This window comes from Onychostoma macrolepis, chromosome 22 (assembly GCF_012432095.1).
Source record: "Onychostoma macrolepis isolate SWU-2019 chromosome 22, ASM1243209v1, whole genome shotgun sequence".
Taxonomy (NCBI): Eukaryota; Metazoa; Chordata; class Actinopteri; order Cypriniformes; family Cyprinidae; genus Onychostoma; species Onychostoma macrolepis.
In genome coordinates, this window is record NC_081176.1 from 13,569,893 (window position 1) to 13,596,252 (window position 26,360).

At 40.1% G+C, this 26,360-nt stretch overlaps 1 protein-coding gene and 1 pseudogene across 4 annotated transcripts; both read left to right on the forward strand.

The window, feature by feature from the left end:
• The first annotated feature begins 246 nt into the window (after window positions 1–246).
• Window positions 247–12,016, forward strand: LOC131529926 (CD276 antigen-like). 4 transcript variants are annotated; one of them, XR_009268254.1, is made up of 7 exons: window positions 247–694; window positions 1,097–1,414; window positions 1,897–2,196; window positions 2,700–2,822; window positions 2,947–3,014; window positions 3,275–3,412; window positions 9,806–12,016. XR_009268254.1 is itself a non-coding variant. In XM_058759933.1 (6 exons), exons 1-6 carry the CDS (start codon window positions 628–630, stop codon window positions 3,320–3,322), a joined length of 924 nt encoding a protein of 307 aa, XP_058615916.1. In that variant the 5' UTR covers window positions 247–627; the 3' UTR covers window positions 3,323–4,738. The 4 variants fall into 4 exon arrangements, 1 of the variants encoding a protein (XP_058615916.1); XR_009268255.1 differs by lacking the exon at window positions 9,806–12,016 and adding an exon at window positions 9,633–9,774; XR_009268253.1 differs by lacking the exon at window positions 9,806–12,016 and adding an exon at window positions 3,670–4,738.
• Window positions 12,017–13,550: 1,534 nt separating this feature from the next.
• Window positions 13,551–22,413, forward strand: LOC131529925 (natural killer cell receptor 2B4-like; annotated as a pseudogene).
• The last annotated feature ends 3,947 nt before the right edge of the window (window positions 22,414–26,360 follow it).

Genomic DNA, 26,360 nt, shown 5'->3' on the forward strand with positions numbered 1-26,360 from the left:
CCTTAATAAATTCAGCAGCAGAGATGATCAGATGATCAGAATTATGGATGAACTCCATATAACCCTACACTGATCTGCTGCTTAATCGAAGCATTGAAGCATTGATGTGGAAGCAAGTATGGTTAATTATTATTATTATTTGGCAAAACGATTTTACAAAATGACAAATAAATATTAAAACTATTCTTAAAAAACGATTTACTTTTAAAGAACAGGAATTAAGACAGGGAAACTTAAAGTTTATTTGTAGTAGAGAACTTAGCGCTGTTTGTTCTAATAGAGACGAAGATGCTTATATCTCCAGCTACCAGCGCTGGATAAAGAGAGAGAGAGAGGGAGGGGTTGTGTGCGTAAGTGTAGGTAATGCGTGACTTTCCTTTTTCAGAACCTAACATTCAAACCTAATGGAACAATCTTCAGATAACCTAATTGCATTATTTCTCGCTTGTAAACGTTTTTTTTTTTTTTTTTTTTTTATTCTTGGACGTTGTTACTGAAGAGGTGATGGAACACGGCAACCGCATCTGAGAATAGACATTCTTTTTGTAAACGGAGGACCTGATCGATGAATTTGTTTTTCACACGCACTCAGTTCTCGCGTCATGTTTAGCCTGTTGTTGGGTGTTTATGAAGAAATTAAGAAAAATGATTCACAGCGCATTTTTCTTCTGTCTGTGTCTTTTGCTATCGACTGGTACGTCATCTTTGTTTTAAGAATCGCAAATTAAGAATCATTAAGAATTTTTTTTGTATTACAACATTTATGAAATGTTATAGGCTATATGCAAATAAGGCATTATCTAATTAAATATGAATTCAACTGCATACATTTCTACAAATCTGAACATTGAATAATGCAAGGTTCAGAATTCTTGCGGGGAAAAAGGAATAAATAATAATAATAATAATAATAATAATAATAAACCTTCGGAATATAAAACTGTAAAATCCGGTGTATGTAAGGTTTTTTTTTTTTTTTTGCCTGAAGGGTCTTGCCTTAAGAGAATGAACATTTGTCCTGGTGAATTTTCCTCATTAATATTCAGTTTTAACTTAAACCGTTTTTTCATTTGCTTGATAAACTGTTTTTCTCCAGGTGTGTTTGGTGATACAGATGTTATAGTGTCAGTGATGGAGGGAAATTCTGTCGCTCTACACACTGATGTTAAAATGCAGCAAGATGATCACACACTGTGGATGTTTGGACCTCAAGAGACTCGTATAGCTGAGATCCACAGACAGAACATCTATATAGATGCCACTAATACAACATTTGAGAAAAGACTCCAGATGGACAGACAAACTGGATCTCTGATCATCAGAAACATCAGAACTGAACACTCTGGACTTTATAAACTACAGATCATCAGCAACAGAGGAACTTCATACAAGAGATTCAATGTTACTGTCTATGGTGAGTAACTGATTTCCATCTCATGATGATCCAGACTGTGATGATTCTCAAAATTAAAACATTTTCCCCCTGATTCATCTGTGACTTATAAGTGATTAATAACAAACCAAATATGAGTGAAATTTATTTTCTACACCCTGTTTTAAAGACAGTTCTCTTATAATGCACATTTGTTTTATATTTCCTGATGGAAGTACTTATGAATAGAAGGAAGAAAGACACTAGTGTTGAAGTTTTACATACAATTATAGTTAGAAAAAGCTGTAAAGCCACATTTAGGAAGATAATTTTATGATTATAGTTTAGATGGATAAATTGGTGTAAGAACGAAAATGCAAAATATATGCAAATATAAACTGACATCATGAAAGCATCAGAAGTCAAAGTAAAAACAAACAAAAAAGACAAATATGGGTAGCAAAGGCAGAGTTTATCTTCAATTGTTCTTCCTCAACAACTTTTTTATTTTTAATGTTTTTCAGCTCCTCTGCCTGTTCCTGTCATCACCAGAGACTCTTCACAATGTTCTTCATCTGAAATATCATCAGGTCAGAATTGTTCACTGCTGTGTTCAGTGTTGAATGTGGGTTATGTGACTCTCTCCTGGTTCAAAAGAAACAGTTTATTGTCCAGCATCAGTGTGTCTGATCTCAGCATCAGTCTCTCTCTTCCTCTGGAGGTGGAATATCAGGATAACAACACCTACAGCTGTGTGATCAACAATCCCATCAGAAACCAGACCACACATCTCAACAACACTGATCTCTGTCAGCCATGCTCAGGTATTATATTATCTCTTTTCCTCTAATTGTGTTAAAATGAAAAGGAAAAATGAAAGTGTTTATTGAAATATTTAGTCTATATGTGCTTTGAGGTGTGCAATGTTATTTACATATTGACTGTTCATTGTTATCCGATATATATACAAATGTTTGTCTAGCCAATCAAGGTGTGACATTTGTCTTAAATGAAAGCCAGTTGGCGGTTAAAAAATGGCATGCCTTTTGTCCCACCCTAATCCTGTTTCAAAAGGAAATATGTTAACAAAGTTGAGAAAGGGTTCATCAAATAATTTTTTTAATGATTGTAAACACTGCAGAATATCAGACATGTTGTGAGCGGTAACAGGTAGCAATTTAAACATCAAAATATGCAAGTACTTTACTTGAAAACGTGCTTAGGTGAAGTGTAATATGTTCAATAACGGATGACATCACCATAATTATTTATTTTTAAAGTTTAAACTATTAAGATTACACTACTGGCTCTTTTCTGTGCATTACAGAACGGGATGAGCGTTCACGTCTCAACATTTCAATAGCTGTTACAGCACTGCTGCTGGTGTTCATAGCTGTAGTTGCAGGTTTGATGTACTGCCACAGAAAGCGTAAACAATCGGAAAAAGAAGGCAAGTATTGACATTCAATATATATATATATATATATATATATATATATATATATATATATATAACTAAAACAAGTTTATTAAATGTGGTTAGATTATTAAATGTGTGATTATTATCAAAACAGTTGAGGCTCAAGAGGAAGAGATACTTTACGCTGATACAACATTCTGTGCATATCGGGTTGAGAGTACGGTAAGATATATTGTATTTCTGTGTGAACTCTGTCTTTTGTGCATGTGTAAGCACCCTCAGCTTCTGTCGTGTATGTGTCTGAGAGTATGCTATCACACTGCTGTTTCTTTCTGATGTGATGACACTGAAAGGTTTTCTTCACTCATTCTGCTCAACTGTGGGAAATAGAGCTGTTGTTTTAAATTATTCTGTCCTTCACTTTTATAATTCAGTGTTTGATCCTACTTGATTTTATTTTTGATTGTGATGTTTCCTTGCAGGATGTCGTTGCAGCAGATCAAACAGAATATTCAACTGTTAAGACATGAAAGACCCCTGGATGAAAGAAGAAAGCCGTCGTGTTTACAACTGTGACAATGAGCGTTTATCAGGATCAACGAAACACTGAATTTTCAAAAGTATGTGAAATATGCAAAGTTCACACCATAGAAATGTAAAATATGTCCAAGATTTTTACACACATTTTCATGCCCCTAAACATGACGCGGCACAAAATGGAATATTATTAGTTGATTTACCTGTCAGTCATATGGCCTCTTGGCAGTCCTTCACCATTTAAAGCGGCCAAGGTTCCCAGACCTTCTATCGTCAGTCTGAAGGTCTGGCTACTCGAGACTAGGATCCATCAGACTTTTTATTTATTGTTACACTGTAGGTCAGTGCCATGAGTTCTTGCAGTTCACACGACCTACGCTGCTTCTCAATATCCCTCCTCGTTTCGCTCCTCCATCCTATGACCCGGAAACCGATCGAGCTCTGTCATCTTGCAGGACATCTCAATTCTCTAATTTCACTGCGAGAAGGCGAGGATCAAGGAGTGAGGAGGCTTCCTGAGGAATCATGAGCGATTATACACAGGTTATCCTATACTGAAGTGTGAAGTGTTTTTTGGCGAAAAAACTGACATATTCTCCTCCCCCTTCACATCTGTCATAATAATTTACATTTATATTTACCTTTGCAGTTTAAATAAGCCATACATGTCATATATTTCAACAGGGCATCTTGCTTTATTAATATTTATTATGAATGCCTTAAATAACAAACTTTAACAACATAAGGGCAGATCCCTTTATCGCAGCTGATGACGCTTTGAAGTGATGCTTGAGTGGTCAAGAATCTTCCAATGTTCATCATTTGATTCCTCCGTCCTCATTTCCTTTCCTTGCATCCTTCCCTCGTATCCTAAGGGGGGTGAAGCTAAGACACGAGGAAAGGTAGCGAGGAAAGGAAACGAGGATGCACAAATAAATGAGAAGCACTTTGATAACACCGATGTTTTCCCCTTATATGTGTTTCGTTACATTTCATTTAGGAGCAGCTAAAGTTAAAACTTATTAGTGAGGTAGTTTTTGTATATTTTCATTTCACTCCACCTTTCACAGTATTATTTTGTATGTTTTTTTTATATATTTTGTAACGCTTTAGGAGTGGGTGTCATATATATCTACATGTAATTTCCATCAGCAGTTTTGACGTCATAATTGTGGGTCACGTTAATAGTGATGCAAAAGATCTGATTTGAGCAGCCAGAGCATCCAGACTTTTTTTTTTTTTTTTGATGTTCAGATCTAAATAATATCTGGATATGCAAAAATCAGATTTTTGCTGACAGTCTGAAGAAGGCCCATATATATACATATATTTTTTAGTTGTTTTAGTGTGTTAAGTTACAGAGATTTATTTTTATATACATTTTTCAAATATATTTTATTATTCTTTCATTTGGTCTTTTTGTTGTTTGTTGGTGTGTTGCTATTTGTTTCTTTTGGCTTTTGTTCACTCCTGAAGCTGTGCTTCCACTGGTGTTTAAAAAAAAAAAAAAAAATGAGAGAGATCCTTGTTCTGTGTTCCTGTTTACATTGTGTCTCCACCCTCATCCTGTTTATAAAAAGCACTTTAAAAAATGACCAGTGACCTATATTGGTGATTATTAAAATATCTCTTCACCAACCACCTTTTAACTTGAACTTTGGCCTTCAAGACTGGCACTCTGGACCAGCACCTTTGCAGGTATATACTGTACAGGTGCTGGTCATATAATTAGAATATCATCAAAAAGTTGATTTATTTCAATAATTCCATTCAAAAAGTGAAACTTGTATATTATATTCATTCATTACACACAGACTGATATATTTCAAATGTTTATTTCTTTTAATTTTGATGATTAGAGCTTACAGCTCATGAAAGTCAAAAATCAGTATCTCAAAATATTAGAATATTACTTAAGGACCAATACAAAGAAAGGATTTTTAGAAATCTTGGCCAACTGAAAAGTATGAAAATGAAAAGTATGAGCATGTACAGCACTCAATACTTAGTTGGGGCTCCTTTTGCCTGAATTACTGCAGCAATGCGGCATGGCATGGAGTCGATCAGTCTGTGGCACTGCTCAGGTGTTATGAGAGCCCAGGTTGCTCTGATAGTGGCCTTCAGCTCATCTGCATTGTTGGGTCTGGTGTCTCTCATCTTCCTCTTGACAATACCCCATAGATTCTCTATGGGGTTCAGGTCAGGCGAGTTTGCTCGCCAATCAAGCACAGTAACACTATGGTCATTGAACCAGCTTTTGGTACCTTTGGCAGGGTGGGCAGGTGCCAAGTTCTGCTGGAAAATGAAATCAGCATTCAAGTCAAGTCAAGTCAAGTTGAGCTTTATTGTCATTCCGCTACATGCGGGGGCATACAGTGGAACGAAATGTCGTGCCTCACAGGACCACGGTGCTACATAAATACAGGCATACAGCAATGAAGTAAAAACAGTATAAACCTATACACAACTATCCTACTGATAGATTTGACTATAAATATGCTATATATAAAATAATTTTTTACCTATACATAAACTAAAAAATACAAACTATACAAACTATACGAGTGCTTCAGATAAATACTGTACATGTGCGAAGAGAACATTGTGAGTCAGCAGCTGGCTGGGGAACAGTGCAGGATGATTTGTAGTGCATGAGCATGTAAACATATGTATATTGCTGAGTCTTTTTGTGGGATTTGTGTACCCACAGCAGTGTGTGTGAAAAGTGACTAGTGTGCATAGAGGAGGAGAGTGTGCTACTACAGGTGGTTTGTACAGGCCCACTCACCTGTGTGTAGCACACTTCGATTGCACAAAAAAGTTCCATAAGTTTCAGATGGGCCATGTTTCAGGAGGTAGGGGGTTTGTATGGGGGTTCAGAGAGGGGCGGGGTGATTTGAGTTCAGGGCTCTCACAGCCTGGGGGAAAAAGCTGTTGAGCAGTCTGGCAGAGCGGGCTCTGATGCTGCGGTACCGTCTTCCTGATGGTAGGAGCTGGAAGAGACTGTGGGAGGGGTGTGAGGAGTCCTTCACGATACTGTTGGCTTTGCTGGAGCATCGTGTAAGGAAAATGTCCAGGAAGGAGGGGAGAGGAGCACCGATGATCCTTGCAGCTGTGTTCACTGTCGGCTGGAGAGTTTTGCGGTCTGCTGTGGTACAGTTCCCGTACCAGACAGTGATGCAGCTGGTCAGCACACTCTCAATGGTGCCCCTGTAGAAAGTGGTGAGGATGGGTGGAGGGAGACTTGCTCTTTTCAGCCGGCGGAGGAAGTGTAGGCGCTGTTGTGCCTTCTTGGAGAGTGACAAGGCGTTGGCGGTCCAGGTGAGATCCTCTGTGATGTGCACCCCCAGGAATTTAGTGCTGCTGACTCTCTCCACAGGCGAGCTGTCGATGGTCAGTGGGGGGTGATCACCGGAGTTTCTTCTTAAGTCCATCACAACCTCCTTTGTCTTACTCACATTGAGGGACAGGTTGTTAGTGCCACACCATTTCGCCAGCTGTGCCACTTCCTCTCTGTAGTGCGTTTCATCATTGTTGCTGATGAGACCTACCACTGTTGTGTCGTCAGCAAACTTGATGATGTGGTTGGAGCTGGACTTGGCAGTGCAGTCGTGGGTCAGCAGCGTGAAGAGCAGTGGGCTGAGCACACAGCCTTGTGGGGCACCTGTGCTCAGTGTGGTAGTGCTCGAGGTGTTGTGGCCGACACGGACTGACTGAGGTCTTCCGGTTAGGAAGTCCAGAACCCAATTACAGAGGGAGTTGTTAAGGCCCAGCAGGTTTAGTTTATTTATGAGCTGTTGTGGGATTATTGTGTTGAATGCTGAGCTGAAGTCAATGAACAGCATTCTAACATAAGAGTCTTTGTTTTCTAGGTGGGTAAGAGCCAGGTGGAGGGTGGAGGAGATTGCATCGTCTGTAGAGCGGTTTGGACGGTATGCAAACTGGAGCGGGTCGAGTGTGTTGGGGAGGCTGGTTTTGATGTTGTGCATGACTAACCTCTCAAAGCACTTCATTATGATTGGAGTCAGTGCTATGGGACGGTAGTCATTTAGACAGGACACAGGTGATTTCTTTGGTACCGGTATGATTGTTGTGGATTTGAGACATGTGGGGACGACTGCCTGGCTCAGCGAGGTGTTGAAGATATCTGTTAGGACATCTGTCAGCTGTACAGCACAGTCTTTCAGTACACGGCCAGGTATGTTGTCGGGACCCGCAGCCTTGCGTGGATTGATCCTAGATAGGGTCTTCCTTACGTCGGCTGGAGACAGACAGAGCGCCTGGTCGTTGGGAGGTATGGGCAGTTTTTGTGCAGGTGTGTCATTCTACATTTCAAACCGTGAATAAAAGTGGTTGAGTGTATCTGGGAGGGATGTGTCATCATCACAGGCCTGTGGCGGGGGCTTGTAGTCTGTGATGGTCTGAATGGCTTTCCACAGACTCCATGTCTCTGCTGTCTGTGAAGTGATTATTGATTTTTTGAGCATATGACCGTTTTCCATTTTTGATGCTGCGGGTCAGATTGGCTCTTGCTGTTTTGAGGGCTGCTTTATCTCCTGATCTGAATGCTTCATCTCTGGTCTTTAGCAGCCCACGAACCTCTGCTGTCATCCATGGCTTCTGGTTGGCGCGTGTGGTGATGGTCTTGGTGACTGTCACATCATCAGTGCACTTTTTGATGTAAGCAGTCACAGTTTCAGTGTACTCCTGTAGGTCTGTGTGGTTGTTGTAGGTGGCCGCCTCTTTAAACATGTTCCAGTCTGTGTCCTGGAAGCAGTCCTGCAGTGCTGAGGTAGCATTTTCTGGCCATACCATGATCTGTTTTTGAACCGGTTTGGTGAGTTTCAGAAGTGGTCTGTATGCTGGGATTAGCATAACAGAGATGTGGTCCGAGTACCCGAGGTGGGGGCGGGGCTCGGCTTTGTAAGCGTTCGTTTCTGTTGTGTAAACAAAGTCCAGTGTGTTATTTCCCCTTGTTGCAAAGTTCACATGTTGGTAGAACTTTGGCAAAACTGTCTTTAAGTTAGCGTGGTTGAAGTCACCGGCTATGATGAAAAAGCCATCGGGGTTATTTGTTTGTTGTTCGCTGATGGCGCTGTACAGTTCACAAAGCGCGTCCTTAGCGTTTGCGCACGGGGGGATGTAAACCGCGACAATAACAGTGGCCGTGAACTCCCGCGGCAGATAGTACGGTCGACACTTCACAACCATGAACTCCACCAGCGACGAACAGTGTTTTGATACTAACACAGCATTGTTACACCATTCTTTGTTGATATACACACACAAGCCACCGCCGCGAGTCTTACCAGACAGTGATGAATCTCTGTCCGCTCGGTAGCAGGTTAGTCCGTGCAGCTGAAAGGCGGAGTCCGGGATGTTGTCGTTTAGCCATGTTTCAGTGAAAACAAACACACAACAATCCCTTGCCTCATGCTGTGTAGACCGCTGTGTAGTTGAATTAGGTCCAGTTTGTTTTCCAGAGAGCGAACGTTTGAGAGCATGAGTGTTGGAAGAGCCGGTCTTGTGGGGTTAGCCCTTAGCCTGGCTCGTATACCTCCGCGCTTACCGCGCTTCTGTCCTCTCTCACACCGCTTGCGACGTTGTCTCTGGTTCAGAAGTGGCTTGGTAGCCCTTTTCCTGAAGACGTCTGAGCGTGGTGACTCTTGATGCACTGACTCCAGCTTCAGTTCTCTCCTTGTGAAGCTCTCCCAAGTGTTTGAATCGGCTTTGCTTGACTGTATTCTCAAGCTTGCGGTCATCCCTGTTGCTTGTGCACCTTTTCCTACCCAAATTCTTCCTTCCAGTCAACTTTGCATTTAATATGCTTTGATACAGCACTCTGTAAACAGCCACACCTTTCAGTAATGACCTTCTGTGACTTACCCTCTTTGTGGAGGGTGTCAATGTTCATCTTCTGGATCATTGCCAAGTCAGCAGTCTTCCCCATTATTGTGGTTTCAAAGAGATACCCGAAATTTATACTGTAGGGATGGTCATTTATTCAAACTCAAATGTAAATATTCTAATATTTTGAGATACTGATTTTTGACTTTCATGAGCTGTAAGCTCTAATCATCAAAATTAAAAGAAATAAACATTTGAAATATATCAGTCTGTGTGTAATGAATGAATATAATATACAAGTTTCACTTTTTGAATGGAATTAGTGAAATAAATCAACTTTTTGATGATATTCTAATTATATGACCAGCACCTGTATGTGCCCTCCCTTTCTCTGTGATCAGTGAATGAGCAGAACCTACTGGCTCCATCAAAATGAAGTACAAAATTGCTTTTCAGAACATTCATCCTCTCTGTTCCTCTGCGTTGAAAGAAGCTTCCAGCCTCCACAATCAGCTGAGACCATCACAACTTTTAAGAAAGAGCTGAAAGTACAGCTCTTCCACAAACACTAAGCAGAAAGGTACTTTCTATTAATGTATTCCTTCCCTATCTGTATCCCTTTTGTCCAGTTTCACTTCTGCTCAAGCTGACTTCTGAAACCTGCCGTGACAGTACCGTGGGATTTGCATAAACCCAGATGATTAATGCAGTAACTATATATAACACCAAGAAGATCTATAACAATGATGAAAGGACATAACGACAACAATGTGACCTTAAATGCCATTCAGACAAAACAACTCTTTGTGATTGTAATGGAAACTGATGGGTGTTGTCACATAACAATGTAGCATTCAGAAAACCGCCATGAAAGAATGTGCCATGAGAAGGTAGTTTTTGTAATTCTAGAAGATGTTGTTGTGAGAGCCATCAGTTTGTGAGATTCACAATAAGACTCAGTACTAATTCATATATTTTAATAATAATAGATAATTTTTGTCACCATGTACACAGCATAGTTTAGCACTTCATTTTACATATTTGATATTTAAACTAATTCAGGGGTGTCCAATGCTGCTCCTGGAGGGCCACCGTCCTGCAAAGTTTAGCTCCAACCAGCTCCAACACAGTTGCCTGAAAATTTTTAGTAAATCTGAAAATCTTTATTAGCTGGACAGTGGCCCTTCGGGAACAGGTTTGTTTGGACACACCTGAACTAATGCAGCCCCCTACAGTACACAGAGTGTAACTGTCCCAGATTGACAGCTGTGTGTGCTGTTATATGAATATTGATGTTAGATCTTTTGTGAAAAGTATCCACTGCAACATCTTTTTTTTCCCAACTCTCACCATCAGTGATGAGCCACATAAGGGACTAATAACACAGAGAAACTAAAGTTTATCTTTGAAAAAAAGGTCTTCCTATTTTGTCCAATGAGTGACAATAAAAGCAAGATTTATGTTTATTTAGTTTCTAACTCCTCTGAACATATTTGGCTTTATAGTCATGTAAAAGCATCATTTAAAAGCAAACAAGCTTTGTAACACGCACAAGAATCATTTCTCAATCCCATCACCTTCTTTCTCACTGAAAAAATAAAATACATACATACCAAAAACATATCAAATTCACAAACAATGTTAAGTATTAATTTTTAAAAGGATTAAGGATTTTATATCATGTAATATTCAGTATTTCATTTTTAGAGTGGTCCAATGACCGTGGAAATAGGAAGTTATAAGAATCTGAAATATATGACACTTTTTAGGACGTTCTTCTCATGAGTATAGATAACCTGCACAAGTACATAACAGCCATCACAGTGGATAAGCACAACATTAAAAGGTGGAAACAAAAAAGACACAGAGAGAGAAACAAATATATTTCCCAAATGCAAATGTATGGTTGTGATTTGTAACTTGTTTAAAAAAGCAACCACATCTGGCCACTGAGGGGCGCAATGCGCTATTATACTATGACAAGCACATCTGTGTCAGCTGACATAACCATAGAGGAAATTATGAAACTGAAAAAAATAAATAAAAAGGAAGCAATTACATCATGCATTTCTACATTCATCATCAAATACTGGCTACTGGATTAGAGTCAGCAATATGGATACATTCAGAACTGTGGGTATGAAGATATCAGGAAACCTGCAACAACATTTCAACGTTTTATACCAGCACCAGCAGTAATCACTTTTTTTAAAATACAAATAACTTGGGCTGAGCCAGAATTTTATTTATTTATTTTTATTTTTTTTGATACAGGTAGCTGTTTTACCATTTGCAAAAATTCTCACCGTTTATTGCTTTCAATGTTTTGCATGAGAAATATTTCCACCTTGCAGGAATTATAAACAAAAACAGACAGCATGTATATTTTTTCTTATGATTCTGGAATAAATTTAATGGGTTACTTCTTAAACTCTTAAATTCATAAACTATTGAATTATAAGATTAACTGATTGCAGTTCAAAGATTCAGAGTGCCAAATTTGTGAAACAAGAATATAGTTCAAATCTGGAATACAGTCTAAAAACCAATTGTATTATAAATGGTGAAGACAATGTTTTTCAGGCTGGTTCATTATTTAAAATCTACCATTTGGAAAGTTTGAGTTAGAACAGTTTTCAAAAGTGAAATTATAAACACATTGAGGCTGTGAAAGTGACTAGTGAGAAGACTTTAAATGTTTAGTGTAATTAATTGTAATGTTCCTGATAACCTCTCTGTAGTCCCAATTTAGACGATTGCTAGCAACCACCTCAAGACAAGTGAAAGCTTTAAGAAATCAACTTGGATATTAAGGCATTTATGTCATACACTAAAAAACAAACAAACAAAAAACAGTCTAATTTACTCAATCATATTATTTGTGATCTACACAAAAAGCATATATAGACTATTCACTTGTATCACTTAAAAACCCATTTAAAAAAACAGACTGCAGGACAATGGAGCTAAAAATAATAATAAAAAAAATGCTAACTTGTTTTTGGTTTTAAGGACTCATTCCTGCAGCACTCTATGGAAGACAAGCTTCATGCTTGTGTGGTGGATTGTGGGATTGACTGCTAATTGGAGAAAGCTTTGAGAGTGGCTAAGAGTATGCAATGTTTTTGAAATGCAAATTTAATGCAAATATCACAGGCAATCGACTAGCTGGATTTATGAATGTGCATTAAACTGACAATGTATTTTTGCTGTGGGCATTTATAAACAAAGTTTGCATCTTTCCAACTGTAATCGCTTGTATATTTGCATACACACCCAGAGGCTTTCTGATGTCGTCAGTGGGTGGCATAACAAAAGCATAAATGAAATAGCCTACAAAACAATATGATTGAAATCTCGTCAGCTCATCTAATTAGACAAGTATAGTAAACATGACAAACATTAGCATTCTGCTGTCTTGTCAAATCGAATTGAAAATATTTTCTTGTTTTGTAAGCATATCCAGTGCTAAGTTTTTGGTTTTGTCCCTGTGCTGATGCTCATTCTGGGGTTGGAAATGATCTGGAAATTATCAGATACTGTGGATGTTTGAACCTCAAGAGACTCGAATAGGTGAAATCTATAAGCAGTTTGTTAAAATGTTTGACAGTACTGTGACATTTGGTGACAGACTCCAGATGGACAGTCAAACTGGATCTCTGACCATCAGAAACATCAGAACTGAACACACTGGACTTTATAAACTTGCTGTCATTAGTGGAAAAACCTCATTGAAGAGCTTCTGTGTTACTGTCTATGGTGAGTAACTGATGTCCAGCTCATGATGATCCAGACTGTGATGAAACAAAAAATAAAACAGGGGTCTTCTTGCCCAGGGGCATCTTACCCTGATTTTACTTAATTTATTGATAAGATGACCTGCATGTTTGATGATCTTAAATATTTCTTAATTAGTAAAATGTTAACAATTGTCAAAAGAGACAATGCTGGAATGAACTCATCTAAAGACCTTTAAAAGATACGCGCCACACGACCCACCAATAACTACACACATCACACATACTGTATAGCTGTCTTTTTCAGAAGAAAGTAGCATTACTGAAAATGTGCATACCTAGCATATTTGTGTTTATTTGTGTGCCAGGAGGAGAGCTTCCCAGATAAATTTGGACTTCTCCCAAGGTTTCTTCTTTATCAAGCACGGTTCTTGGACACTCACTTTGGACCAATATGTGAAGTCGGGAGCACTATAAAATAAATGAAACTGATAGGCCCTTTATAAACGATTCAACTCAGCAATAATAAGATAGTTTCAGATACAAACAAAAGAAAGAATTACAGATGAACTTCATAACCGTACACTCAAATGCTGTTTCATTTTACAGATAATGAGAAAAGGCATGCAAACTGGTGAAATCTATAATTAGGACTTAGGAGAATGAGTCACAGTAAACACTAAAAAAAAATGTGTATCCGTTCTAGAGAACTAAGCGCTGTTTTTTCAAGTAGGAAGGGCATAGATGATTATTATGACCAGTCGAGAGAGAGAGAGAGAGAGAGCTGTTAGCGTGCGTAACGTTCTTTTCAGAACCGACTTTCAAAAATTCAAACCTAATGGAAATATCTTTATATAACTGGATTATTCCTCTCTTGTAAACGTTATTAATTCTTTATATGGATATTTTTTGTCATTGAAGACGGAACATGTGAACTAGCCTGCATCTAACAATGGAAATTATTTTTTGTAAACGGAGGACATGATCTTTGAACGTGTTTTTTATAGGCAGTCGGATTTTGGAGTGTTTATTGAGAATTTCGGAAAAATGATTAACAGCGGATATTTCTTCCATCTGTGTTTGTTGCTATTGAATGGTACGTCATAACATCCATTGTTTTAAGAATTGCAAACATTTTTTGTATTACCTACAAGTTTTTTGTAATGGTATGTTTAAATATGCAAATTAGGTAATATCTAATTAAATATGCACTACTTTGCAAAAATGTCTAGAACAAAAATCTGAACATTGGATAAAGCCAGGTTCAGAATTCTTGCCAGAAAAAAAAAAAAGAAGAAGAATTTTCACCATTTGTTTAAGAATGAAATGTTGTATAAAATCAGGCAGGAGAAAAAACTCATTTTGAAAAAACAGCCTTTAAAGATATGTGACCCTGGACCACAAAACCAGTCTCAAGTCGCTGGGGTATATTTATAGCAATAGCCAAAAAATACACTGTATGGGTCAAAATTGTCCATTTTTCTTTTATGCCAAAAATCATTAGGATATGAAGTAAAGATCATGTTCCACGAAGATATTTTGTAAATTTCTTAACATAAATGTATCAAAACTTATTTTCTGATTAGTAATATGCTTTGCTAAGAACTTCAGTTGGACAACTTTAAAGGCGATTTTCTCAATATTTAGATTTTTTTGCACCCTCAGATTTTCAAATAGTTGTATCTCGGCCAAATATTGTCCTAACAAACCATACATCAATGGAAACGTCCCAGGTTGCGTATGTAACCATGGTTCCCCGAGGGAACGAGACGCTGCGTCGGAACGCTTTGGGAACGCCCCTGTGTTCCTACGCTCTGAAACATGTGTGCAATCAGTCCAATGGAATGGTGAAACATCACGGGCGGGGTGACGTAGAGACCAGAGAGCTTAAAAGCGCATCCGGAACAAGCAACACCAGCTTCAGAAAGTTGAAGCAAGTCGCTCACAGGGATGCAGGAAGTATGGCATGCGACGCAGCGTCTCGTTCCCTCGGGGAACCATGGTTACATACGTAACCTGGGACGTTCCCCTTCGGGAACTCGAGCTGCATCGGAACGCTTTGGGAACGACAATGCCCACGCCACCATACTGACAAATGCCTGTCTAGTGTGAAATCATGACAAGCACAGCTAAGACGGATGCACCTGAGAGTCTGGAGTGGTACCACACTTCTCCTGGCCTCAAGTACAACGAAAGAAACTTGTACCAATGGGTAAAACCCCTAATGCAGACCACCCAAAGGGACGTGGTAAGCAGCTTTTACCACCACGAACACTCTAAAGGTGGAAGGGGTCCAACTTGTGGAGAATCGTTCCTGCAGGAACTCCAGAACATTAACCAACCGGGCAGTTAACTGGGAGCAGTTGACGACTTCCGCACCATGAAGTGAACACAATCCACTTCAAGGACAGTTTCCTCATTGAGGGAGCTCTGGACAGGAGTACGGTCTCAACAACCTCAGTTGAGAGACCGGAAGCTATGAGTTGTGCCCCCTCAGGGGCCACATCCCCAGCTCCCACAACTCCAATTAGATGGGAATCTCCCATGGAGAGTCTGAGAGTAGGGCTACCAGGTCCGCAAACCATGCCTGGCCCATCAGTACGGGGCTAATAATAGGAGACAAACCCTTTCTCTGCGAACTCTCTCCAGAACTCCCGGAAGCAGAGCAATCGGGGTGGGAAGGCGTACAGACGAAGCCTCGGCCACGTCTGTACCATGGCATCCCCAAAGGAGCTGGATGAGACAGAGAGAACCCGAGGGGACATTGTGAGGTCTCTTGAGACGCAAACAAGTCCATCTGGGCTTGACCAAACTTCTTCCAAATCTGCTCCATCACCTCGGTGTGGAGCTTCCATTCCCCCAGGGCCTCAGCCCCCGTCTCGACAGGATGTCTGCTTCTTAATTATATAAGAGACCACCGATGTGTTGTCTGAGCGAACCAGCACATGATGGTCTCCCAAGTCTGGGAGAAATTGTTTCAATGCTTGAAACTGCCATCATCTCCAGGCAGTAGATGCCAACTGAGATGGGGACCTTCCCACAGACCTTGAGCGGAGCAGCCACTCATGACTGCTCCCCAGCCCGTGAGGGAGGCGTCCGTCGTTAGCGTACGCGACGACATGGAGCCCCCAACATGGGGCCTTGTGTCAGTTACCACGGTTTTTCCACATGTCTAAGGCACGTAAACATCGCCGCGTGACCTTGATCATGTGAAATGGGTTGCCCCTCGGGAAAACCCTGTGGTCCTGAGCCACTACTGCAAGGATCTCATGTACAGCAGGCCAAAAGTGATCACATTGGACGCAGCTGCCATCAGACCCAACAACTTCTGAAAAAGCTTCACAGTGAGTGACTGGCCTTCTCTCACTCTCTTGACTGCCGTGAGGATCGAATCGATTCGAGCAGGGGACATTCGTGCCTGCATCGTGGTCGAAACCCACACCACGCCTAGATAAGTGGTTCTCTGTACTGGAGAAAGCACACTTTTCTGGTGTTAAGTCTTAACCCTAGCTCTTTCGTGCGAGCGAGAACGACATCTTGATGCCGAACCGCCATCCGCTCTGATTGAGCTAATATCAACCAATGTCAATGTGGTTGAGTATGCGGAAGCCCTGGAGTCCCAGAGGAGCCAGCGCAGCATCCACACACTTTGTGAAAGTGCAGGGTGTTAGAGTGCAAGACCGAAGGGAGGAACCCGATGTTGGTACGCTTTGCCCCCAAAGCAAACCTCAGGAACATCCTTCTCGGGAACGCTGAAGTACGGCTGTAGAACCCGGACTCTCTGTAGAGAGGAGGGACCACCTCAATGGCCTCCTTCCTCAAGAGAGTAGTACTTCTTGTTCCATTACCAGAGCCTGCTCGGGGCCCATCAGAGTGGGAAACACCCCGTTGAATAGAGGCGGACGTGACCCGAACTGAATCTGTACCCTCTCTCTACAGTGTGCAGGACCCATTGAGATACATTTGGCAGAAGCTTCCACGCTGCCAGAAAATGTACTAAGGGGAACCGGTCTCTCAAGACTGGCCTCTGGTGTGTTTTGAACTGCTAGCTCGGTGCCCTGAAGTGGAGGACCGGCAGGGAACGGCAGATCTAGCCGTTCTAAACACTTTTTTGGAGGTAGCGAGCCTCTCAGGACCGCTAAGTTTCCGGGCAGAAGCTGAGAGAAACACTCGCTGGAGATCACTGTGCCCTGAAGCACCAAAGGTGGCAGGGGTAACGGAACGATCTCCTGAGGGCACTGAGGAGAAACGGGCACCGTATAATGAGGTGTACACCGCTCTTCCCCAGAGGGGCGTGCCCCCCCCGAAGTCCTAAGCCATGAGCGTCTGGACTCCTGCTGGTAGAACTAGAGCCTGCTAGGCAGGACCCATGAGACACACCTGTCAGGGGCTCCCACACCACCAGGTGACCTACTATGGGAACCAGTCTCTTGAGACTGGCCTCTGGTGTGTTTTGAACTGCTAGCTCGGTGCCCTGAAGCGGAGGACCGGCAGGGAACGGCAGATCTAGCTGTTTTAAACACTGGAGGTAGCGAGCCTCTCAGGACCGCTACGTTTCCGGGCGGAAGCTGAGAGAAACACTCGCTGGAGATCGCTGTGCCCTGAAGCACCGAAGGTGGCAGGGGTAACAGAACGATCTCCTGAGGGCACTGAGGAGAGACGGGCACCGTATAATGAGGTGTACACCGCTCTTCCCCAGAGGGGCCTGCCCGCCTGAAGTCTTTTATTGAGAAGATGGTCCTCAGACCCGCGTCATCTCCCAGGAAGACTAACTGGTAGAACCAGAGCCTGCTAAGCAGGACCTAACGGGACTTGGCAGGGGCTCCCACACCGCCAGGTGACCTTCTAAGGGAACCAGTCTCTCGAGACTGGCCTCTAGTATACTTAGAGCTGCTAGCTTGGTGCCCTGAAGCGGAGGACCAGCAGGGGACGGCCGATCTAGCTGCTCTAGAGACCCCCGAAGGGGTGGCGAGCCTCTCAGTTCCGCTACGGAGGAAGAGACTGAGAGAAGCGCTCGCTGGAGACCGCCGCGCCCTGGAACACTGGCAGGGTTTGCAGAACGATCTCCTGAGAGCACTGAGGAAAAACAGGCACTGCATAATGAGGTGCACACCGCTCTTCCCCAGAGGGGGCCGGCCCTCAAAAGTCCTGGACCATAGGCGTCAGGATGTTTTTGTTTTTTTCTTAGCCGAAGATTATCCAGCGAAAAGACGATCCGCAGATCCGCCTCCTGCTAGAAGCCTTCGGCCCGGGAGCGCCACTCTGACTCCAAACTTCTGGGGAGTACGAGAAGTGAGGTTCCGTGAAAGAGGAGCTGGAACACGGTTAGGGCTGCTCCCGCCCAGTAGCCCCTAGGCCTGTATAGGAAACTGCCGGGGCCTTAGGGGTGATGCTGCAATGGAACAGATAGCCCGCAAGCGTCTGTCCCACCTTAGACATCGCCCTAAAACCTAGCCATTCAGCCCCTGAAATTTGAAATATACAAATAAGGGCAAAGAGCTGGAATGACAAATGGTTAAACCCATGCTCTCAACACCTCGGTGTGGAGACAGGGAAAACCAGAGGTCCCGACATGGAGGTTGTGATAGAATGCTATTTTTTTCTTTTCGTTTTTCTAGTTACAACCTCCAGCAACTCCCTTTCTTTCTTTCTTTCTTCTCAAAAGTCTTGAAATAACGTGCTGACCATATCAACCTCCTCGAAGGAAGAGAGGTAAACACTGTGCACTCACGCGAGACTATAGATCCCAAGAGAGCGCTGTATAGAGAGTGAGGGAGGAGAAAAGGGGGCCCCGTCTCCGATCCCTGTGCTGATTTATATATAAATATATTCATAGCATATCTCACTTCTTAAAGCTAGAGGAATATACATCATTTAATTCCTCAGAATTAAATGCAACCAAACAACCAGACAAGTGAACACGATCTGATTATAATATAAGATGCAATATAAAGAATGGCGAAAAACAGCCTGCAAACGCATTTATACATTTGCACTTGTTAGGGGGAAGAGCTTTATTATTTTTTCTAGAGAAAAAGAACCTCCAGCAGCTTTAATTGCTGCTAAACCCATAAAGCGCATGTTGCCTCGGCAACGCGCAAGCCACTCTATCTACATTGCATAAAACTTTCTTCCCTTTTTCCAGAAGAAACGCCACTTTTTTTTTTTTTATGGGAAAAGAGAGCGTAGCCTCAGCAACAGCGGGACAGGAACCGCAAAGACCGCAACACGGACACACTCCTCGAAGTGCATTGTCCCTCAAGAGCTGACTGTGCGTGCTCCGCTCCCAAACAAACAACACAACGACCGCGTGCATTCACAAAGTTCAGCACGGGCAGAGAAGGACACACGGTCTAAAGTGCTGTCTGTAGCTCGCCATAAGATGTGATTGTGACTGATAGACAAACAGCAGTAAATAAGACTGACATATTCACACAGAGCGCTTGCTGAAAACACAGAAGCTGGTGTTGCTTGTTCCGGATGTGCTTTTAAGCTCTCTGGTCTCTAAGTCACCCCGCCCGTGACGTTTCGCCATTCCGTTGGACTGATTGCACATGTTTCAGAGCGTGGGAACACAGGGGCGTTCCCAAAGCGTTCCGACGCAGCTCGAGTTCCCAAAGGGGAAGCTTATTTATTCAGCTTGCAGATGATGTATGAATCTCAGTTTCGAAAAATTGACACTTATGACTGGTTCTGTCGTCCAGGGTCACATACGACTTATAATTGAAATCTATAGACACAAATAGATAAAGTGCAATAAAAGAAACACTTAAAAGTGTATTTTTGTTTTGTTGTTTCTAATAGTCCGAAATTGACCACTGCATGAAAAAAAACTTGTTTCCGTCTTTCCTTAAGTGCAATAATATTTGTCCTAGTGGATCATTAAAATTCTGTTTGATCCTAAACAGTTTTTTTTATTTTTTTATTTGCTTGATAAACTGTTTTTCTCCAGGTGTGTTTGGTGATACAGATGAATTGAAGTCAGTGTCAGTGACTGAGGGAGATTCTGTCACTCTAAACACTGATGTTACTGAAGTACAGAAAGATGATCACATACTGTGGATGTTTGGACCTAAAGAGACTCGTATAGCTGAAATCCACAGACAGAAGACCTATATAGATGCCACTAATACGATATTTGAGAAAAGACTCCAGATGGACAGTCAAACTGGATCTCTGATCATCAGAAACATCAGAACTGAACACACTGGACTTTATAAACTACAGATCATCAGCAACAGAGGAACTTCATACACGAGATTCAGTGTTACTGTCTATGGTGAGAACTGATGTCCATCTCATGATGATCCAGACTGTGATGATTCTCAAAATTAAAATATTTTCCCCTGATTCATCTGTAATTAAGAAGTGTTAAATAACAAACCAAAGTGAGAGCGAAACTTATTTTCTACACCCTGTTTTGCAGGACAGTTCTCTTATAATGCACTTTTGTTTTATATTTCCTGATGGAAATACTTATGAATTAAAGGAAGAAAGACAATGGTGTCAAAGTTTTAGGTACAATGATAGTTAGAAAAGCTGTAAACAACATTTAGGAAGAGAAAGAGAATTTACTCATTATAGTTTAGATGGATACATTAGTGTAAGAATGAAAAGTCAATTTAGTATGTAAATATAACTGACATCACCAATGTCTGTTACATTTTTAAAGTATCATAAGTCAAAGTAAAAACAAACAAAAAACACAAAGTTTATATGTTTGATTGTTCTTGCCGAACAACTTTTTTATTTGTAATGTTTCAGCTGCTCTGCCTGTTCCTGTCATCACCAGAGACTCTTCACAATGTTCTCCATCTGAAATATCATCAGGTCAGAATTGTTCACTGCTGTGTTCAGTGTTGAATGTGGGTCATGTGACTCTCTCCTGGTACAAAGGAAACAGTTTATTGTCCAGCATCAGTGTGTCTGATCTCAGCATCAGTCTCTCTTCCTCTGGAGGTGGAATATCAGGAGAAAAACACCTACAGCTGTGTTGTGGCGTATTCATTCACCAACCGGACTAAATATAGCAACATCACTGAACTCTGTCTGACATGTCCAGGTATCACATTCTCTCTTTTCCTCTAATCATGTTAAATGAATCAAAACTGTGTTTTACAGTAGTCCTTATCTATATAGGCGTTAAGGTCAGTTATACTGTATGTGTTCTTTCATCTGCAGTGTTATCTTACATATTGACAGTTCACTGTTAACAAATATTATCATATACAAATGTTTGTCTACCCAATGAAGAAGACTATTCCATCACAATAATTATTTTCTTTTAAAGTTTAAACTGTATTATATTCAGATTACACTAATGACTGGTTTCTCTGTGAATTACAGCACCTAACCGTTCACGTCTCATGAAGTCAATAGCTGTTATTCTAGCGCTGCTGGTGTTAATAGCTATAGTTGTAGGTTTGATTTACCACAGAAAGTGCAAACAACCAGAAAAAGAAGGCAAGTATTGACATGCAAAAATTAAACAAACAAAGCAAATAAACAAAAATCAGTCAAGTTGATCAAGCGTAGTTAGGTTTATTAAATGTCTGATTACTATTAAAACAGTTCAGGCTCATGATCAAGAGATACATTATGCTGATCCAACATTCGGTGCACATGGGTTTCAGAGTACGGTAAGATATATTGTATTACTGTGTGAAGCGTGCTTTATTTCTATGTGTAAACACCCACAGCTTCTGCAGTACTGTAGTTATTGTGTATGTGTCCGAGCATGTGCTTACGTGATCACGCTGCTGTGCTTCTTTCTGGTGTGATAACACCAATCAGCTTTCTTCACTCATTTTACTCAACTGTCGAAAATAGAGCTGTTGTTTTATATTATTCTTTCTTTCGCTTTCAGTACGCCTTGTGTGTTCAAACCTAATTGATTTTATTTTTGATTGGGATTTTGTTTCCTTGCAGGACATCCTTGCAGCAGATCGCACAGAGTATTCAAGTATTAGGATATGAATTTAACATTCAACAGAGAAAATGAAAAATGGATCCTGTTGCAGAATACAAAAAAAAAAAAAAAGGCACTCACATAGTATAAGCAAAGTAAAAAGCCTTTATTCTAAGACAGGGCTACATATTAAAAAGACACCAACATGTATCAGCCCAAACAGGCCATTGTCAAGGTGTTAGACAATATAGAATTAGCTAAATAGATACACCTGTGACCATACATTCTCAGAATCTAACCACTAGATGTCTCTTGGGAGACTTTATTGTTATACTGTAGGTCAGTGCCATGAGTTCTTGCAGTTCACCGACCTGATGTCACTTTGACACCACCGGTGTTTTCCCCTTATATGTGTTTCATTACATTTCATTTAGGAGCAGCTAAAGTTAAAAACTGTTGATTAGTGAAGTAATTTTTGTAAATATGTATCTTTTCATTTCACTCCACCTTTCAAAGTATTATTTTGTATGTTTTTGTATATTTTGTAATGCTCTAGGAATGGGTGTCATATATTAAATATATATTCTATATATATTTGTGTGTGTGTGTGTGTGTGTGTGTGTGTGTGTGTGTTTTAAAATGTTTGGTGATTTGGTGTGGATTTTGAAATATATTTTATTATTTTATTTTATGTTCTTATTCTGTAATTTAGTAATTGTGTTGTTTGTTAGTGTGTTGCTATTTGTTTGTTTTAGCCTTTGTCCCCCCTTTGTCCTGAACTTGTGCTTCCCTTGGTGTTTAAAAAAGGATCTCTCATCCTTGTTCTGTGTTCCTGTTTACATTACGTCTCCACCCTCATCCTGTTTCTACAAAGCACTTAACCAGATGACCAGATTCCTATAATGGTGATTATTACAGTATCTCTTCAATATTCATCTTTTAACTTAAACTTTGGCACAAGGTGTGTGCCAAATTGGGGTTGCTAAACTCTGCAGGACCGCCAAGGAACAGATTTGGACAGTCCTGAACTACAGTTTTTCAATAGTTAACATCCATTTTTCCAATCTGTAGTCACATTTTCAAAACTCTAAACACAATTAACACAACACCCGTCTCTTGTGACCATACCATTAACACAATTCATGTTGTATTCACACAATATTGAGTCAATTAACACGTTTCTAAAATGCTTAAATGTTCTTTTCACACAAGCTTACACATACCAAAAATAATGGATCTTTCTTGTCTTTTTTACAAATGCTTAAACACAGCATGACAGAAATGAAGACCTAATGTTCCAAACTTTAAATATAGTGTAAAGCCTCTAATTCTGCAAGAAAAGCAGCTTAAAACAACAACTAATAATTGAGAAATAGCTGATTCCAATCTTGCAGTTTTTTTTCAACTGCTTACACACATTTTCAAAACTTTGCCTCTCTTTTACAAAACTTTACACACAAATCCAAGAACTGCACACACATAATGCAAAATGCCTCACATCTCTTGCAAAATGAAGCACTGCATTCAAAATATCACAAACATATCTCAAAAGCAAACATTTGTCTTACGTTGCAAACACTTTCGCCATAATATTATATTTTTGGATATATCATATACACACAGTTATCCAAAGCATAAAGCTCTTCTTTCATGAGCTCCTATGTACATGTCTGTACAATATTGAAAGTAATTGGCAGAGAAATTAAAAATTGAAAATAAACTTTATTTATTTTTATTTTTTTAACTGTAAGGTTCTGAATACAGAATTTCACAGTAAGAAAGAAAGGAAATACATTGTTTGCATCCATTGTTCAAAACCTACAGTTTTTCTTCGTCACTTTGGTGCATTTCTCGAATTATCCTTACTGTAATACTGACAAAGTAGTATGTGCATATCTCAAAACAATTTGTGCAAACAGCACCACACACAATGGATTAACTGCAAAAGCCTGTAACTTACTCAAAACCTTTAGTTCATCTCTCAAAAGTATTTATGTCAATGAACATATTAGTGCCACCAGAACAAAAAAGTCCTTGTTTCATTGTTCACAAACAAGATATTCAAAATGCTTAGTCATGTTGTCAAAATAACACTGCACTCTGTTAGTATTACCTGATGTAAACTATGGAAACAGTTTGGATGAGTTACTGTATTGAAATGCACTTCTTATGTATGCCATATATCTATTTCAAAAGTACAAATTTACACTGCTGTATGTGTGATACTGATTGAAAGAGACTGGATCGAATTCACAGTTACACTTTTATTAGTGGTCTGACTTGCACAGAGAACTATATAATACATTTTGAGCAACATGACATTAGCAACTGATAATGTAGGAAACCGCAGACAAATGTACATAATCAGTTGCATGAACGTACCAAACAATCACAACTTGTTCAAAAGAATGAGAAACTGCTTTTATGATGTGAACAAGTGACTAGATGATGTGGAGGTTGAACAAAGTAGTTTTGAGAATTTCATTTTTGATCTGAGAAATGCATCAAAGTGACGAAGCAAGAAAAACTGTATAACTTGACCTATTCTAAAGCCATGATTGGTTGGTGTTAAATAAAGCAAAGAGTGTTTGTGTGTGTGAGGAGTTAGTGTGAAGCACTGATGAATTAGTGTAGCATTTTAAATGGTTGTGTTTGAAAAAGAAATCAAGAGGTTCAGCGAGGTCTGCAGCGGGAGAGAGAGAAAGGAGACGAGCGTAAGTCGGTCAAGGGCAAATGATAACACCTGTGTCTCATTTCAGTAATTGGCATGGAGGGACCGGATAAAAAGCCACCAGAACTGGAGGCTGGGAGAGAGATCGACTGGGAACTCGAGGTGGACAGAGAGGCTCATGCCGAAACAAGAAACGTTATGCTGACCTTGTATTTTGAGTTATTTGTTGAACGTTTGGAAGCGCAGTGAGCGCCTCTCCTTTTTGTGTTTGTGCAAGAGCACCGAATTAAATTACGAGTCCCAGTCATGCCGACCCTGTCTTCTTCCTTTCACCCCTGAACCACATCACAGTGGTTTTGGCCAGAAAATTAACTATTTGGCTAATTGTGTGATGTAGGTGTGTTGATGTGTTAAGAGTTTAGAAAAAGTACTTTAAGTATTGGTAAACGCTTGTTAGCAATTGAAAAAAAACTGTAATGTAAAGGAAGTTAAATGCCGTCCCCTACAGTACACAGAGTGTAACCGTCCCAGATTGACACCAGTGTGTGCTGTTATATGAATGTTGATGTTAGATCTTTTGTGAAAAATAGATATATCTTTTTTATAACTGGAGTTTTAAAGACTGATCAAATTATGTTACTCTGTGTGTAAATAGGGCCTTTGAAGTAAATGGGAAACTTAAAAAATATAATCAACACAGTCAATCTTGAACGGCCTATACTTACAGTTCACAGCAATCAACATGCTCTTGTATCTCCGGTAATGGAAAAGCCTTGCTACAATACAAACAGACCACTGGTGGCCCATTTCCAGACGCTTGTCTTACAGCAACCTGACAAAAACATGCTTAAATTACAAAGGCTTAAATACTACAGAAATGCAGTGAGAGTGTTAAAGGAACTGTTGAGCCAAAAATGAAAATTCATAATTTACTTACTCTCATGCAGTCTGTGGGCACTTTTAAAATATTTCTAGGTCAGTGGTTTTCAAACCTGTCCAGCAGTACCCCCTGCCTTGCACATTTTGCATGTCTCCCTCATCCATCACACCTGATTCAACTCATCAGCTCATTAGTGTAGAGTAGACTGCAAGACCTGAAGTGGGTGTGTCAGATATAGGCATATAAAATGTGCAGTGCTGGGGGTACTTCATGGACAGGTTTGAAAACCACCGTTCTAGGTAAATCCTTTATTGGAAAATGGTAACCAAAGCTGCTAGAAAATAAGGCAGGCCATGTTGCTCTCCATTAGCAAAGCATGCTGATTTAATGATACCTAAATCTTCTATAAAATACTGACTAACTCAAGTGCAAAATTAATTGCTGATCTGATTGCATGTGTGTGTGTGTGTATATATATATATATATATATATATATATATTTTTTTTTTTTTTCTCTTCTCTATAGTTTATAATTTAGTTTCTAGCCCTTGCAGTTCAAAAGTTATCTGCTTAAATGTAAATGAAATTTTGAGCTCTGAAATAGCTCCAAAACCACTGTGAGTGAGTTTGGTTATAGAATGTGGTTGTCACTCCTGTAAATAACTGAACTGTGTGTGAACAGACTAAAATAGTGGTCTGACAACCATATTCTGCAGTTGTGAGTATGTGGCTTAAATGATACAATACGTCTATACGCCCCTAAAAACAATATAAAAAAAATAATAATATTCATGTGATATAATTTATGTTGTTACAATTTATAACATCCCACATTTATTGTTAATCAGTCACAACATGAAACTAATTATCAGTCACAAACTCAACCTTTGTGCAAAGTTGTATAAAAAAAAAAAGCACTTCGGTATTCTGCAAAACATCACAAATTTCTAAAATTTTTCAATTCTCATTTTATAAACACTTACTTCTG

Excerpts from the sequence above, each read along its gene's own strand:
- LOC131529926 (XM_058759933.1), top strand. The coding sequence starts at position 628 with ATGAAGAAATTAAGAAAAATGATTCACAGCGCATTTTTCTTCTGTCTG. Across the intron at positions 1,415-1,896 it reads ATTCAATGTTACTGTCTATG|CTCCTCTGCCTGTTCCTGTC; the intron begins GTGAGTAACTGA and ends AATGTTTTTCAG. Across the intron at positions 2,197-2,699 it reads TCTCTGTCAGCCATGCTCAG|AACGGGATGAGCGTTCACGT; the intron begins GTATTATATTAT and ends TGTGCATTACAG.